At 50.2% G+C, this 15,500-nt stretch overlaps 1 protein-coding gene across 1 annotated transcript in view; it reads left to right on the forward strand.

The window, feature by feature from the left end:
* The window catches only part of LOC141078044 (SWI/SNF complex subunit SMARCC2-like), a 61,371-nt gene that overhangs the window by 7,643 nt on the left and 38,228 nt on the right, over nucleotides 1-15,500 (forward strand). Inside the window, exons 7-11 of the mRNA XM_073564850.1 lie at nucleotides 6,982-7,044; nucleotides 7,129-7,387; nucleotides 7,459-7,632; nucleotides 7,715-7,753; nucleotides 8,968-9,032. Of these exons, the coding sequence (XP_073420951.1) occupies nucleotides 6,982-7,044; nucleotides 7,129-7,387; nucleotides 7,459-7,632; nucleotides 7,715-7,753; nucleotides 8,968-9,032 (600 nt within the window). The remainder of the gene's footprint in view (nucleotides 1-6,981; nucleotides 7,045-7,128; nucleotides 7,388-7,458; nucleotides 7,633-7,714; nucleotides 7,754-8,967; nucleotides 9,033-15,500) is intronic.

Below are 15,500 nucleotides of genomic sequence, written 5' to 3' on the forward strand. Positions count from 1 at the left end.
TTTTATTTTTTTATTCCATTTTTTTATGAGGAATACAGGGGCGACGGATCCTTTCAAGGGCCCGATCTCCCCAAGCCAAGAACAGGCGGGAACATGGAGAGTCGCCTCCAAGTACCCCCTCCTCCACCGTGCAAGCCAGGCCTGAACTATTTTAGTGGCGACAGTTTCTTTCAGGGCGCCGATCTCCCTGCACCAGCAACAGATGGGAACATGGAGTCTCGCTTCCATGTACCCCCTTCTGAAGCCAGGCTGCAGCCAGACAACAGCCCTGTCCCATCCTAGGGGAGTTACATCACTACTACATCACTACTGATTGAACAACGGTAATGGAAGGATGTAGATGGTCCCTGTCCACCTCCCTGACAAAGGGATAGTAGATTGAGGGTCCCTGCACCATACTGTAGTCCTTTCCTGCAGGCAGAGCGGTAGCTCTGCTTTTTTCTGCGTCAGTGGCGCTTCTTCTACTCCAGAGGTGAGTATCGGGGTCCAGGGGCGCTCCTGTAGTGTCACGGCTCCTTGGTGCTTTCCCGGCCGGCGCCAGTAATTTAGTCCCTGGCTTCGGCCTGTGCTAGGCCGCAAGCCGGTGGCTCGGCTCATAAGTGCACGTTGCGCCTGCAGCCCCGCCCACCTGCTTGGCGCTTCTCACTCAATGCGAGAGCACCTTCTTTGAATCCCAGCGGCCATCTTTAGTGAGGAAGGAGAGGCATAGGGCTGCGCCATCATAATCAGGCTCGTACACCGCAACCTGTCTGGCACCCGGTTCCTGACCTCAAACCCGCCATAATCCAGCAGATCCCTGACATAAGGCCGCGACCCCCGGAGGACCACTCTCAGGGCCACAGGACCTTGGATAAGTGCTGCACCGCCATATACCCACTGGCCCTTTTTAGGCAGAGCTGACATAGGGCAGTTGCTCTGCAGAGCTGCACTGGACATTAGCCCTTTCTGTCCCATGTTGGGCAAAGATACAGAATGTCTTTCCTTAAAGCATCCAAGAGGGCTAACAAACCACTTACAGTGGTGTTCACCTCATGTAGCTCCTGTCAGACTGCACTGCCGCGGGGACAGAATACTCCACTCTGTGAAACCTGTGACCCTGAATGTGCTCAGGAGCCCTCCGCTGCGACCAATCCCAGTGTACCTAGCCCCCCGAGTGGGCTTCGTCACTGTCGCAGTCCATGGCTTCCTTAGCTAAAGCAATGGAGTCCCTTCAGGATCCCTCCAGGGGTAGGGGCATTAGTCTGCCTGTCTTAGAGGATTCGCCTACATCACGGGGGCCGTTCTCAGTCGAAGGAGACACAGGCATCTAGAAAACGGACCCATATCACGTCTCCCGGGCCTTCTGGCACCTCGGCATCCGTGAGCTCTGTTTCTCGCTCTCCCTCGCCAGAGTTTGATAGCGAACAGAACTCTGAGTACGAGTCTGACGGGCCCCTCGACATTGACTCGCCGGATTACCAGGCAACGGTGGATAGTCTCATAGAAGCTGTCAACCAGACAGGTTGATGAGGAATCTACTTCTACCCCGGATCACGCGGTGTCCTTCAAAAGGAACAAACATCCTCATAGGGTGTTTGCCAATCACCCTGAGTTTCAGGACATAGTTTGGCAGCATAGCTAGCGGCTGGACAAACGCTTCACAGGTCAGAAGCCTGTTGATGCCAGATACCCTTTCTCATCTGATCTGCGTAAGCAGTGGGCGAACTCCCCTCCAGTGTGTCCACCCGTATCTCGCTTGGCCTTCAAAATCCTCCTATCCTTGACAGACGGATCCTCCATTAAAGATCCCATGGACCACCTGATAGACAGTCTTGCCCGTTTGGTCTTTGAGGCTTTGGGCTCGGCACTCTCTCCTTCCTTTGCCACTGCATGGGTAGCTAAAGCCATGGTATCCTGGGCAGAATAGGGCCATACAGAGTAGTGATCTTCCCCTTGAGGCAGCGGATCTGGCCAATCAGATCACTTTGGCTGGGGACTACTTGATAAACGCATCCCTGGACGCGGCTAACTGCGATGTGCTTGCGGCATCAAACACGGTATCTATCAGACGGGCGCCGCTATGGCTCAGGGAATGGCGAGCGGACTCTGCATCCAAGAAGTCCCTAACCTCTCTGCCTTTACCAGAGCGGTCGTTTGTTCGGAGAGAGGCTGGATCAGCTTATCTCGGATGCCTCAGGTGGGAAGAGTAAGTTCCTCCCCCAGCAGAAAGTTAGGCGACGTTTTCGAAGCCAGCTGTAGACAGGTTTCCGGTCCTTTCGCAGCAATCCCAGTTGGTCCTCCACGGCCAACTCATCTGGTCCGGGACGCTCTGCTCAGGGGGACAAGGGTCCTCAGGTCTCGTACAAAACCAACCAGTCGTGGAAGAGCCGTGCCACACAGTCCAGATCTAAGGGATCAGATCCTAGAGATTCTTGGCCAAATGACTTGCGGCATTTTCCGGTTGGCACCAGCAGAGTATGCGGTCACCTACTCCAGTTTCGCTATGTCTGGCTCTCTGTCGTTCACGATGAATGGGTCAGGGACCTGGTGTCCTCCGGATACAAAATAGAGTTTGCTTCTCGCCCCCCCGGCTCGGTTCTTCTCTTGTCGTCCCCCCAAAGCCGAGGCGCAGGATTGGTCCTTTTACCAAGCCTCGGGTCACTCCACCTAAGACGGGGTTATTACTCCGGTTCCAGAAAAAGAGGGGTTCTACTCGAACCTGTTCGTGGTTCCGAAGAAGGATGGAACAGTGAAGGCCGATCCTGAACCTAAAGTTCCTAAACAAATTTATTAAGGTCCGGCACTTTAGGATGGAGTCCCTCCATTCCGTCTTCTAGTCAATGGAGAAGGGGGAGTTCTTAACGTCCATCGACATCCAGAATGCTTACCTTCATATCCCAATTTTTACCCCTCACCAGAGGTTCCTGCGCTTCGCCATTCGCGAGGAACATTTCCAGTTCACAGCCTTGCTACCGCCCCCCCAGGGTGTTTACAAAGGTCATGGCGGCCATCATGTCCATTCTGCACTCTCGGGGCATGGTAGTTTTGCCTTACCTAGACGACCTCCTGATCAAAGGGCTGTCCTTCCAGGCCTGTGCGGAGTGCGTCCGCATTACGTTGGATACACTTTCTCGCCTGGACTGGCTAATAAACTTGAGCAAGTCTTCCCCTGTCCCAGCTCAGCAGATTTCTGTCACGGGGCAGTAGCAGGTAAACTGGGCAAGGAACCTGGGCCCCTGAGCTGCCCCTCAGGCTAAGGGGGTGCCCTGACTTTCCTTAACTTGGGGGTACACTTGATCGTAGTGAGGCCCAAGTCCTCGACCTGTCCCTATCTCCTGTTTAGCCCTGAGCTAAACTCCCAACCCCCTGCCCAGGAGGTGAGACAGGGAAAACAGTGAACTGCACCACAAACCAAAGGAAACATGAAACAGACACCACAGGTTTATATCAACTGAAAAAACAAAACTCCGCTTTATCTGTTGCTAAGCACCGAACAGCAGAGTTAGGCACCAGAGCAAGGAAATAGCTGGAGCTCCACTGCAACACAGCCTGCTCCTGACTCTAGCTTGGTTGGTCTCCAAAGAGGAATAATATCACCAACAGTTAGTTGGTGCACCTGTTTAGCTTATATAGGAAGGTGGGAGTGGTTTCCACCTGCCTCAACAGATAGACCAGCCATGCAATTACACCAGCGGCCACCGGGGGGACAAAAACTGATATTAACCCCCGATGGCCTGAAAGGAAAAAAGGTAATATATGAGGATCCAGATCTGACATCGATCCAAAAATGGATCGTGACAATTTCCTTCTTAGGGGATGACCCTGGACACCTCCCAAGGGTTGGTGATTCTCCCTCGAGACAAAGTCTTAACCCTTCAACAGGGAGCCCAGGCACTTTGTTGCCCATTTCCTCATTCCATCCTTTTCGGCTTGGGGGTCCTGGGAAAAATGGTGGCAGCGATGGAAGCTGTTCCCTTTGCCCAGCTACACCTCAGTCTTCTGCAGCATGCACTTTTGGAAGCCTGGGACAGGAACCTGTTCTCCCTCGTCCGACCGTGCCGTTTGTCCCCACGGGTCAAGTAGTCGCTCAGGTGATGGACGTTACGGTCTTCTCTCCTTCAGGGGAAAACCTTTCTCCCAGTCCATTGGCTGGTGGTCACTACCGATGCCAGCCTTCTCGGCTGGGGAGCTGTCTTTCGTCACCACACTGCTCAGGGGCGTTGGTCACCTCAGGAGTCACGCCTTCCGATCAATGTCCTGGAGATTCAGGCGATTCTGTTGTCCCTGCGACGGTTCCATCGTCTCCTGGCAGGTCGTCCCATCCGAATTCAATCGGACAATGCCACGGCCGTGGCCTATATCAATCATCAGGGGGGCACCTGCAGCAGGGCGGCAATGCGCGAGGTGGAACACATCCTCCACTGGGCCGAGAGGAGCAACTCAGTCATCTCGGCTGTTCATATCCCGGGCGTGGAGAACTGGGCTGCAGATGTCCTCAGCCGTCAAGGTCTTGCTTGGGAGAGTGGTCTCTCCATCCGGAGGTCTTCCGGCAGATTTGCCATTGCTGGGGGACCTCGGACGTGGACCTGATGGCGTCAAGGTTAAACGCCAAGGTGCCAGTTTGTAGGTTGGTGCCCGGATCCAGAAGCCACCGGGGTGGATGCACTGGTTCTTCCATGGAGTCAGTTTCGTCTTCCGTACGTGTTTCCTCCGTTGCCGTTGCTTCCGAGAGTTATCAGGAAGATCAAAACAGAAGGGTTCCCAGTGATCCTGGTCGCTCCGGACTGGCCACGCCGGGCATGGTACGCAGAGTTAGTGCAGCTCGTCGCCGACGTCCCCTGGCGACTACCAGATCGACCGGACTTGCTCTCCCAGGGTCCGATTTGCCACCAGAACTCAATCCCTGTGTTTAACGGCCTGGCCGTTGAATCCTGTTTCTTAACCCAAGCTGGGTTCTCCCAAGAGGTTATTACCACAATAATTAATGCTCGGAAGCCTGTATCGGTACGCATCTATCACCGCACCTGGAAAGCCTTCTATGCTTGGTGCAGAAACCGCTGTCGTCCTCCTTTGGTCTTTTCTATTCCTGCCATTTTGGAATTCCTTCAGTCCGGTCTGGACTCGAGCCTAGCTCTGAGTTCCCTCAAGGGGCAGATCTCCGCCTTGTCCATCTTGTTTCAGCGCAGTATCGCTTCCAAGCTGCAGGTGAGAACTTTCATTCAGGGAGTCTCCCACGTGGTACCTCCCTATAGATCGCCTTTGGCCACCAGGAACCTTAACCTGGTCCTAGGTGTTCTACAGGAGTCTCCCTTCGAACCGCAACAGGACGTTTCGCTAATGCACCTTTCATGGAAGGTCGCCTTTCTCATCGCAGTAGCGTCAATCAGGCGGGGTTCGGAGTTGGCTGCTCTGTCCTGTTGGGCTCTTTTCTGATTTTTCACCGGGACAAGGTGGTTCTCAGGCCGTCCCTGCCCTTCTTGCGAAACGTGGTTTACTCCTTTCACCTTAACGAGGACATTGTCCTACCTTCGTTTTGCCCAGCACCGGTACACCGTGTGGAGAAGGCTCTTCACACTCTGAATCTCGTAAGAGCTCTCAGAAGGTATGTTTCATGAATGTCGTCTTTTCGTCAGATGGATGCGCTGTTCGTGCTTCCCGAGGGCCACAGGAAGGGACTAGCCGCTTCAAAGTCGACAATAGCCAGGTGGATTCGCTCGGCTATTCAGGAATCTGGGAAAGGTACGCCTATCCCAGCGGGGTAGACACATCAATGGCTCTCCAAACGTGACATGGGGTCCGTTCTCGATTCCAGCCAATTTTGCGCTCAAAAAGTCAAATGGCGCTGGTTCCCTTCTGAGCTCTGCCGTGTGCCCAAACCATGGTTTTCCCCCCACATATGGGGTATCGGCATACTTAAGAGAAATTGCACAACAAATCTTGTAGTCCATTTTCTCCTGATACCCTTGTGAAAATGACAAAGTTTGGGTCTAAAGTAAACTTTTTGTGACAAAAGTTAAATGATAATTTTTTTTTTCTTCCACATTGCTTCAGTTCTTGTGAAGCACCTGAAGGGTTAATAAAGGTGGTTTTGATCACCTTCAGGGGTGTCAGATTTCATAATGGTGTCGCTTTTGGGTACTTTCTGTCATGTAGACCCCTCAAGGTCATTTGAAATGTGAGGTGGTTTTGTAAATTTTGCTGAAAGAAAGAGAAATCACTGATCAACTTTTAACCCTTAAAACTTCCTGACAAAAAAAAATTGTTTACAAAATTGTGCTGATGGAAAGTAGACATCTGGGAAATGTTATTTATTAACTATTTTATGCGATATGACTCTCTGACTTAGGGGCACAAAAAAAAAAGTTTGAATATTGCAACATTTTCAAAATTTTTGCCAAATTTCCGTAAATAAATGCAAGTCATATCGAAATTTTTTTTAACACTTTTATGAAGTACAATATATCAGTCTCAGAATCAGTGGGATCCGATGAAGAGTTCCAGAGTTATTACGAGATAAAGTGACAGTGGTCAGAATTGCTCGGTCAATAAGAGTCTAAACTCGGATCAGAGTTTGATCATAGTGATTAGCATAATCGGCCTGATTCTCTTCGATGTGAGTGTACGGTGGCATGACCCTGGCCTAATAAATACATAGAATGTGTAGTCTAAAATATTCTTGTGTCCTAACAAGCCTCAGGTCTGGTTGTTGCTTTTCTATCAACATGTGTTTTATTGGTGTATCCTGTTGGTATTGTCACATTATTGACCCATTTTAATTTCTAAAATAGAAGTTTTATTTTATATAACTCTTTAATTTAGCTTGGTGCTATACAAAACAAAGCATTTTCTGGGCAAGGACCTGCTGCGTACAGCTCACTGCGCCAATGGAAGCACTGTATACATTAGCGCACAGTAATACTTGCTCAAATATATGACGTTCTCATTACTTACCTGACATTCTCAGGTAACAGCTTTCATTGTTTTTTTTTTTTTTTTATATAGAGTAAATCTGCTGCAAGTGCAACGAGAGAGTGGACAGAACAAGAGACTCTTCTACTTCTGGAGGTGATATGTGATGGAGTCACTTAATATTCAAGGCCATACGTCTTTGTGTTGTTTATAAGCCTTAGCTTTTAAATTACATTCTAGGCTCTAGAAATGTACAAAGACGACTGGAACAAAGTGTCTGAACATGTTGGCAGCCGGACTCAAGATGAATGTATCTTACACTTTCTGCGGCTGCCAATTGAGGACCCCTATTTGGAGGACTCTGAAGCGTCTCTTGGGCCTCTGGCCTACCAGCCTATACCATTCAGCCAGTCTGGTAACCCAGTGATGAGCACAGTGGCTTTCCTAGCATCTGTGGTGGACCCTCGTGTGGCATCTGCCGCTGCCAAATCAGCTCTTGGTAAGTTCTTTGTAATGAGATAAGTTAGATTCAGTAGAATTATTACTAAGGCTTATGCTATCTCCTAACAGATGAGTTTTCCAAGATGAAGGAAGAAGTTCCTACAGCATTGGTGGAAGCTCATGTTCGCAAAGTTGAAGATGCAGCCAAAATAACGGGTAAACCTGATCCTAGCTATGGACTTGAGAGCAGCGGTATTGCTGGCACGAACTGTGAAGAAAATGACCGGATAGGTGACCGGATAGGTGAGTTTTGTTGTATTTGCTGAAAAAGATACTGTGATGTGACAAGAGCAAACAACACTGACCCATGTACTCTTTCACTCAGGAGCGGACACAGAAAGCAGAGGGCCTCTCTGCAAAAACAGTATGTGGGCCCCTTGTTTTCCAACTGTTGATTTTATTGCAATGGGGTGCAAGTCTTAGTACTCCTTCGTGACTTTCTAGAACAGTGTTTCTCAACTCCAGTCCTCAAGACTCACCACCAACAGGTCATGTTTTCAGGATTTCCTCAGTATTAACATAGGTGATGGAATTAATGCTTGATCATGTGATGAAATTATCACCTGTGCAACACTAATGATATCCTGAAAACATCATCTGTTGGTGCGTCTTGAAGGACAGGAGTCGAGAAACACTGTCTAGAAGATCCCTTAGCTGTGTGATATTTAGCAGTCACAATTGATGGCCGTGTAACTATTGACTTAAAATCTTGCATGTATCCTCATAATCTGTAAGGCTATGTGCCCACGATCAGGAAATAGCAGCGTTTTGGACGCAGCATATTCTGGCTGCGTCCAAAATGCTGCGCTCTAATCACGCAGTTAAATTTGCATATGTTCAGTGAACAGTGCGGATTTCCCTCATCTAGTGAATGGCTGTGGGTGAGATTACGCAGCCTCTCCACTTTAGATAGACATGCTTCAGCTTGTAAACCTGCACCGCGGGTGAGTTTACATGGCATTAAATAGTTGCACAGTGGGCATGAGATTTCTATAAATCCCATCCACTGTGCTTCCAATGTAGAATGCAGCGTTTTAGCCGCAGCACAGGTGCTATTCCTGATACCCTTAGGAGTGATTATAAGTTACTTTGAAGCTGACAGTGCCCCCGAACATCCCTCCGCCTACAGCAGCTGTACTAGTTACACATGTGGTATATCTACAATTGTTAACCCAACAGCTGCACTAGTACTGGTCCAGAAGTGAACACACAGACAGCCTTATAATGATGTGGAACCCCATTAATATAGATGGCATTACAGAAAAATGTGTTCTGTATTTCAAGGGGAGACTACTACAAGGCATTTAGAAGCAGACCTGCTCCTCTTTCGCTGTCACTGCATTATGGCAGCCTTTGCCTGCAGGGCATTGTCAGATTCCAGGCTGTAATAAGTAACCATTGTATCCTGCCCATGGCACCTGCATAAAGGGTGGGATGTACAATTGTCTGCATTGTGTTGCTCCACTCTGACTGATGGGTAAACTAAGAATAGGTTAACAGGACAAAGTATTTTATTCCATGGTGCCTTTTATAAATGTTCTTTAACTTCCAGCACTGACAACAATGTTTCTTCCCCAGAGGAGAACAGTACAGAAGAGCCCCCTCCTGACCCACAGCCTGCAGAAGAAAAAAAAGAGCCAAAGGTAAAATCCCACAAATCACAGGCGAGATATCATTGTTAGTTTCAAAGATTTTTATTAATTATCCATTTAAACAGTTTAATGGGTGTAAGGTACAAAAAATATCATTGCGCTTTAGCGGTGATGACCGGGTGTATGAACCCCTATATAATAGGTATCTACTGTTGGTAAATTGTCAGCTTGTTCTGCTCTATAGCTCTGTACACTAATGATCACTGCTTATCTGAGGATAGACAAATCCTGAGTATTGTAGAGCCACTATAAGTGAGTTGGAGCATGGCTTTCATTTTATTGTCATTTGAGCTTTCTAGCATGCTTAAAAGGGTATTCCAGACACAAGGGTTTACATGCATGATTGGTTGGCACCTGCCAACTGGATGCCCAAAATGTGCCAATACTGGGTTTCCTAGCCACTAAGAACCCCCCAAAAAGGAGTTTGACTGGCTGATGGTCATGCCCTTCTTTTCTATTTAAAGTCTGACAAAAAAAGCCCAGCGTTAAGACCCCCACTATCTATCGCGTATCGGCTTTGTACTGGGTGGGTGATAAATACTTCTGGCTGGAACTCCCCTTAAGCCCTTCACGACCTTTGACGTACATGTACGTTAAGGGCCATGTCTCTGACTGTGATACGGGCTTGCACACAGTGCCCTCGATTTTCCCTGCAGATTATAGCGGATTTCATCTGTTAAATGCGTTTGTCAATCTCTGATAGTGACATTTTATATGCCGTGTGATTCCACCTGCCTATCGGCGCGCCCTTGACATGATCTTGGGGCACCGATGGGTTGCCATGACAGCCGGGGGTCTGCTAATGACCCCCCATGCCTGTCACGACATTTAGCTTTCATTCATAGGAGATTGTGATTTTAGCTATGCATAATAGTGCAGTGCTGAGATACTGCAAAGTATAGCACAAGTGGTTAGATGATTGCAGCTTTAAGTCCCAATTACAGTAAAAAAAAAAAAAAGCACCTTTTTAAAAATATGTAAAAAAAACCAAAATAAATTCAATTGACCCCCTTTTTCCCCCCATTAAAAATTAAACAATTAATACATTAAAAAAATACATATATTTATATATATTTGATATCACTGCGTTCAAAAAAGTCCGATCTATCAAACTATAAAATTAGCGAGAAAAAAACGAAACTTCAGAATTATGGGTTTTTGGCTGCCGAAACATTGCAATAAGAGGCGATCAACGTAACCTGTCTACGTCAAAATAGTATCAGTAAAATCGTCAGCTCAATGCGCAAAATAATTATCCCTCACACAGCCCCATATTCTGAAAATTTACATCGTTGCTTGTCTGGGAATATGGCGACACAAGCAACATTTTATTTTTATTTATTTTTTTTTATATACAAATTTCCAACTTTTCTTGTTTACTCCCATCTCCTCTGCTGATGTGCACTCAGCGGATCCATGCAGCCCTACATGGGGCTTGGCTTTAGCTCATTCAGTAGCTGAGTTAACCAAGGAATCCCAGACTTTGGTTATGGTTGTGGAACGATTGCCCAAGGCCTCTGCCGCCCCTGGTATTTGCAGAGTTAGAGCACTAAGAAACCCTACAGATAGACGTATTGAGTCCATGGCCAGGTCAGCGTTTGAAGCTGCAGGCTCTGTCCTCTGCCTAGCCTTTGATACCACTTGGGTTTTTAAGGTGGTTATCACACAGCCAAAACACATTTGGAAGGGTATTCTTTCCGGTTCTCCTAGGATGGGGTTTTGGATGTGGCCGACCAGATCGCTGAGGCTGTGAAATACTGTATCTTTGTTCAGCCTCCTTGGTCGTGGCCAGCTGTTCGGCTCAAGCAGTGAGCAATATTGTGGATATCTGCCGCACTCTATGGCTCAGAGCGTGAAAAGCGGATCTCTCTTCCAAGAGATCCTGTAAAGGCCTTACTTTTCAAGATTCTCGCCTGTTTGGGACCACATAGAAGAAGATTTTTACAGACATCACCAGCATGTTACAGACGTGGGACTGATCAGTTCCATCGGACAGATCTCGGGCTCACCAGGAAAGGAGATTTCTCCTTCGCCTCATTGGGGGGATACAGGTACTGTGGGTGTATGCTACTGCCACCTGGAGGCTGACACTAAGTGAAAAAAAGAGGTCAGCTCCTCCTCCGCCATATACACCCTCGCCCCGATTGCGGGCGGAGACCAGTTTTTTTGCTTAGTGTCTGTTGGAGGCACACGTCTGTCTGTTTCTAGACTGATTTTTTTTTTTTTTTTTTTTATCCTCCCCATGAAGATAAGACAGGGGCGACGGACCCTATTGAAAGGGTCCGATCTCCCCAAACCAACAACGGGCGAGCACGTGCGAGTGTCCCTCCACGTATCCTCTCCCGCAATGGGGATTTTTTTCTGGACGTTCCTTTTTTACATGAAGATGAGATAGGGGCGACGGATCCTATTGAAAGGGTCCGATCTCCCCAAACCAACAACGGGCAAGCACGTGCGAGTGTCCCTACACGTATCCTCTCCCGCAACGTGGGATATTGCCAGACCACGGAGGTGAGAAACGGGTGACGGACCCTATTGAAAGGGTCCGATCTCCCCAAACCTACAACGGGCAAGCACATGCGAGTGTCCCTCCACCTATTCTCTCCCGCACCGTGGCACATGATGTCGGACTTAGCCCTGTCCACCCTAGGGCATTGAAACCCTAGGCTGCACAGAGGCACAAGTGTAGTCCGTGCGGCCCCCACTGCCCCACCAATGCTAAGACTGCGGTGTGGCAAGGCGGCGGACGGTACCTCTCCTCACCTCTGCAAGGGGTTAGATGGAGTTAGGTTGCCTGCACCGTCCTTTCTCCGTCTCATTGGGGGACACAGAGACTGTGGGTGTGTGCTACTGCTGTCTGGAGGCTGACACTAAGTATACCAAAAACAAGTTAGCTCCGCCGCCGCCGCATACACCCTCGCCCCGATAGCGGGCGGAAACCAGTTTTTGCTTAGTGTCTGATGGAGGCACACGCTGTCTGGGTCTCTCCAGACTATTTTTTTTAATATTTTCTCGCTATGAAGAGGAGACAGGGGCGACGGACCCTATTGAAAGGGTCCGATCTCCCCAAAACATCAACGGGCGAGCACGCGCGAGTATCGCCTCCGCGTATCCTTTCCCGCACCGAGGGACATCTCTGGGACTTTTCCCCAGACATCTATTTTTCTTTTTTATTTTTTGAGAAGATATGACAGGGGCAACGCATCCTATTGAAAGGATCCGATTTCCCCAAACCAGCAACGGGCGACCACGTGCGAGTGTCCCTCCACGTTTCCTGTGTCGCGACGTGGGACATTATGCCAGACTTAGCCCTGTCCACCCCTAGGTAGTGAAACCATGGGCTTGCACAGAGGCACAAGACTAGTCTGTGCGGCCCCCACTGCTCCACCAACGCATGACGGCGGTGCTGCATGGCGGCGGACGGTCCCTCTCCTCACCCAGACAAGGCGGGCGGAGCTAGGGTGCCTGCACCGTCTGAAGATGGATTACCTCATGGCCTCAAGGAGGTATGGTTGGGCTGGGAGGGCCCCTGGGCAGCGAGTGGCTCCAGGCTAGCGCCGGCTTAGGGAAGAGAAGCAGGTCAGCACAATCCGTATGCCCCAGCAACTCAGGTGCTGGAGCTGCAGAGTTACCATAGGGCTGTGATCAGCAGCCATCTCCCTCCTTTCTCTCTCCTCCCCGCTTCCTCTCTCCTTCCTCCCTCCCATACCTGTAGCCAGGGTGCGTAGAGGCCCCGCGCGGGGCATAATGGTTTTGCCAAGGAGATTCCCCAGCTGGGGAAGGAGGGCGCCTCAGGGCGGTGTACCGGGGGAGCGCCAGGATAGCGCGCCCATGCTCGGGCGGGTGGGTGGGCAGTGTCAAATTTAGCCCGCGGCCTAGGCCGCGGGGGGAAGGCCCGCCCCCGGCGTGACGTCAGATCCGGCGCCGCCCCTAAGTCCGGGGCGGGCGCTGGATTAAATCGAGGCCCCGGCTTCAGAACAGGGTAGGCCGCGATCAGGAGAGCATCACAGCCTACCCAGAGAGGAAGGAACAGCAGGATAAGGAGCGCGGGGAAACAGCAGGAGCCGGGTAAGTGCGACCCCCGTCCCGGAGCCACACTAGGGCAAGTTATCCTCCTTCTCCTCATTCCCCCTTATGCCTAAAAGAAAAAAAAAAAAAAAGAGGGAAAAAGAGAGAGAGAGAAAATTGGCCTTTTTCTGCAGTATGTCTGGGAAAGGGAAAAAGCACACGTTCCTTTATACCACATGCGTTTCCTGTGGGTTTGTGTTCACGCGAGCGCAGACTATTAAGTTATGTGAAGCCTGTAGTTCCGAACGCGCCCAGGAGCCCTCCCCTCCAACGGAGCCCAGGGGTTCGGACCCCCCGGAATGGGCGTTATCACTTTCTCGGTCTATGGTTTCACTTACGAAGGCGATTGAGACTCTTCAGGCCCCGGATAGGGGTAGAGACGACGGCTCGCCTGTTTGGGAGGGTTCATCCACCTCACAAGAGCCGCCGGCCTGCAGGTGCCGCACTCTATCTAAGCAGACGTACAGGGAGAGATCCCATATGGCGTCTTCGGGCCCCTCCGGTGCTTCGGCATCCGCGAGTGCGGCGTCTCTCTCACCGTCACCATTGTCTGGGAGCGAGCAGAGTTCGGATGAGGACATGCAGGAATCCTTGGACCTGGATACCCCGGGGTGTCGGGAGACGGTAGACAGTCTCGTTGAGGCTGTCAATCAGACTCTAGGTAGTGAGGAGGATGTCTCCCTAACCGCAGGGCATAAAATATCTTTTAAAAAGGCCAGGTGACCACATAGGGTGTTTAGCACTCATCCAGAATTCGAGGACATGGTGCAACGGCACAGGGAACGTCCAGACAAGCGTTTTTCAGGACAAAAAAATCGCTAGAGACGAGATACCCGTTTGCACCAGAGCTCTGTAAGAGATGGGCGGAATCTCCGATTGTGGATCCCCCAGTGTCACGCCTGGCCTCAAGATCGTTGTTGTCAGTGCCTAGTGGTTCTTCTATTAAGGACCCCACGGATCGGCTCATAGAAGGTTTAGCCCGCTCAGTGTATGAGGCATCGGGATCAGCGCTTTTGCCTTCATTCGCGGCAACATGGGTGGCCAAGGTCATGATGTCATGGTCAGAGTCTTTGAATAGAGTCCTGCAAGATAGAGACTTGCCGATAGAGGTATCTGAGATAGCAAATCAGATCGCGATGGCGGATGACTATCTAATTAATGCATCCTTGGATGCGGCTAATTGCGCGGCACTAGCGGCGGCAAACGCTATCGCCATTAGGAGAGCCTTGTGGCTAAGGCTATGGCGGGCTGATTCAATTTCTAAGAAATCGTTAACGTCCCTGCCATATCAGGGTAACCGACTATTTGGAGAGAAATTAGACAAACTCATTTCGGATGCCACAGGGGGAAAGAGCAGCTTTCTCTCACAGCAGTAGAGTTGACTGCCTTTTCGTCAACTGCAGGCGTGCTTTCGAGCATTTCGCACACCCGGATGGGCAAAAGCGGCCAGTTCTACCGCCCCAGTTCGCTACAACCAAGACAGAGAGCGCCAGGTCGCGTATAAAGTCAACCCGCTGGGGAGGATGCGGGGCCGACCACCCAGGTCAAGGGGGGCCAGGTCCCAGAGGCCCTCAGCAAAATGACTCGAGGCATCAGGTACCCAAAGACAGCAGAGTAGGCGGTCATCTGCTCAGGTTCCGCCACGTCTGGGTCAAGGTGGCACACGACGCATGGGTGGCGGAATTAGTGTCATCCGGGTACAAAATAGAGTTTATCGGACATCCTCCAAGACGATTTTTTCTTTCCCGGCTTCCCAAATCGGAATCCCGGGCAGAGGCGTTGCTAGGAGCCATCAGGATTCTTCAGTGCAACGGGGTCATTGTCCCGGTACCAGAGGGCGAAAAGGCTCAAGGATTTTATTCCAACCTGTTCGCGGTCCCCAAGAAGAACGGAACAGTAAGACCGGTTCTGGACCTAAAGCTCCTAAACAGGTTCATCAGAGTCAGGCACTTTCGGATGGAATCCCTCCGGTCGTGATATCGGCCATGGAGCAGCGAGAATATTTGGCCTCAATCGATGTCCAGGATGCCTACCTGCACATCCCTATATTTTCCCCGCATCAGAAGTTCCTTCGGTTTGCAATCAATGGCCAGCATTTTCAATTTGTGGCTCTGCCGTTCTGGTTAGCCACGGCTCCCAGGGTATTCACGAAGGTAATGGCGGTTGTCATGGCCATTCTTCATTCTCGGGGCATAGTGGTTTTGCCATACTTAGACGACCTCTTAGTAAAGGGGCCGTCCTTTCAAGCATGCAAGGAGAATGTCAGCATCACGCTGGATACCCTATCTCGCCTAGGATGGTTGGTCAATGGGAAAAAGTCATCTCTTATCCTGGCTCAGAGGATTCCATTCCTAGGGATGATTTTCGACACTTCCCGAGGATTGGTAATTC

The sequence above is a fragment of the Dendrobates tinctorius genome, unplaced genomic scaffold (assembly GCF_039654945.1).
Source record: "Dendrobates tinctorius isolate UK_male_01 unplaced genomic scaffold, ASM3965494v1 ptg000492l, whole genome shotgun sequence".
NCBI classification, from domain to species: domain Eukaryota; kingdom Metazoa; phylum Chordata; class Amphibia; order Anura; family Dendrobatidae; genus Dendrobates; species Dendrobates tinctorius.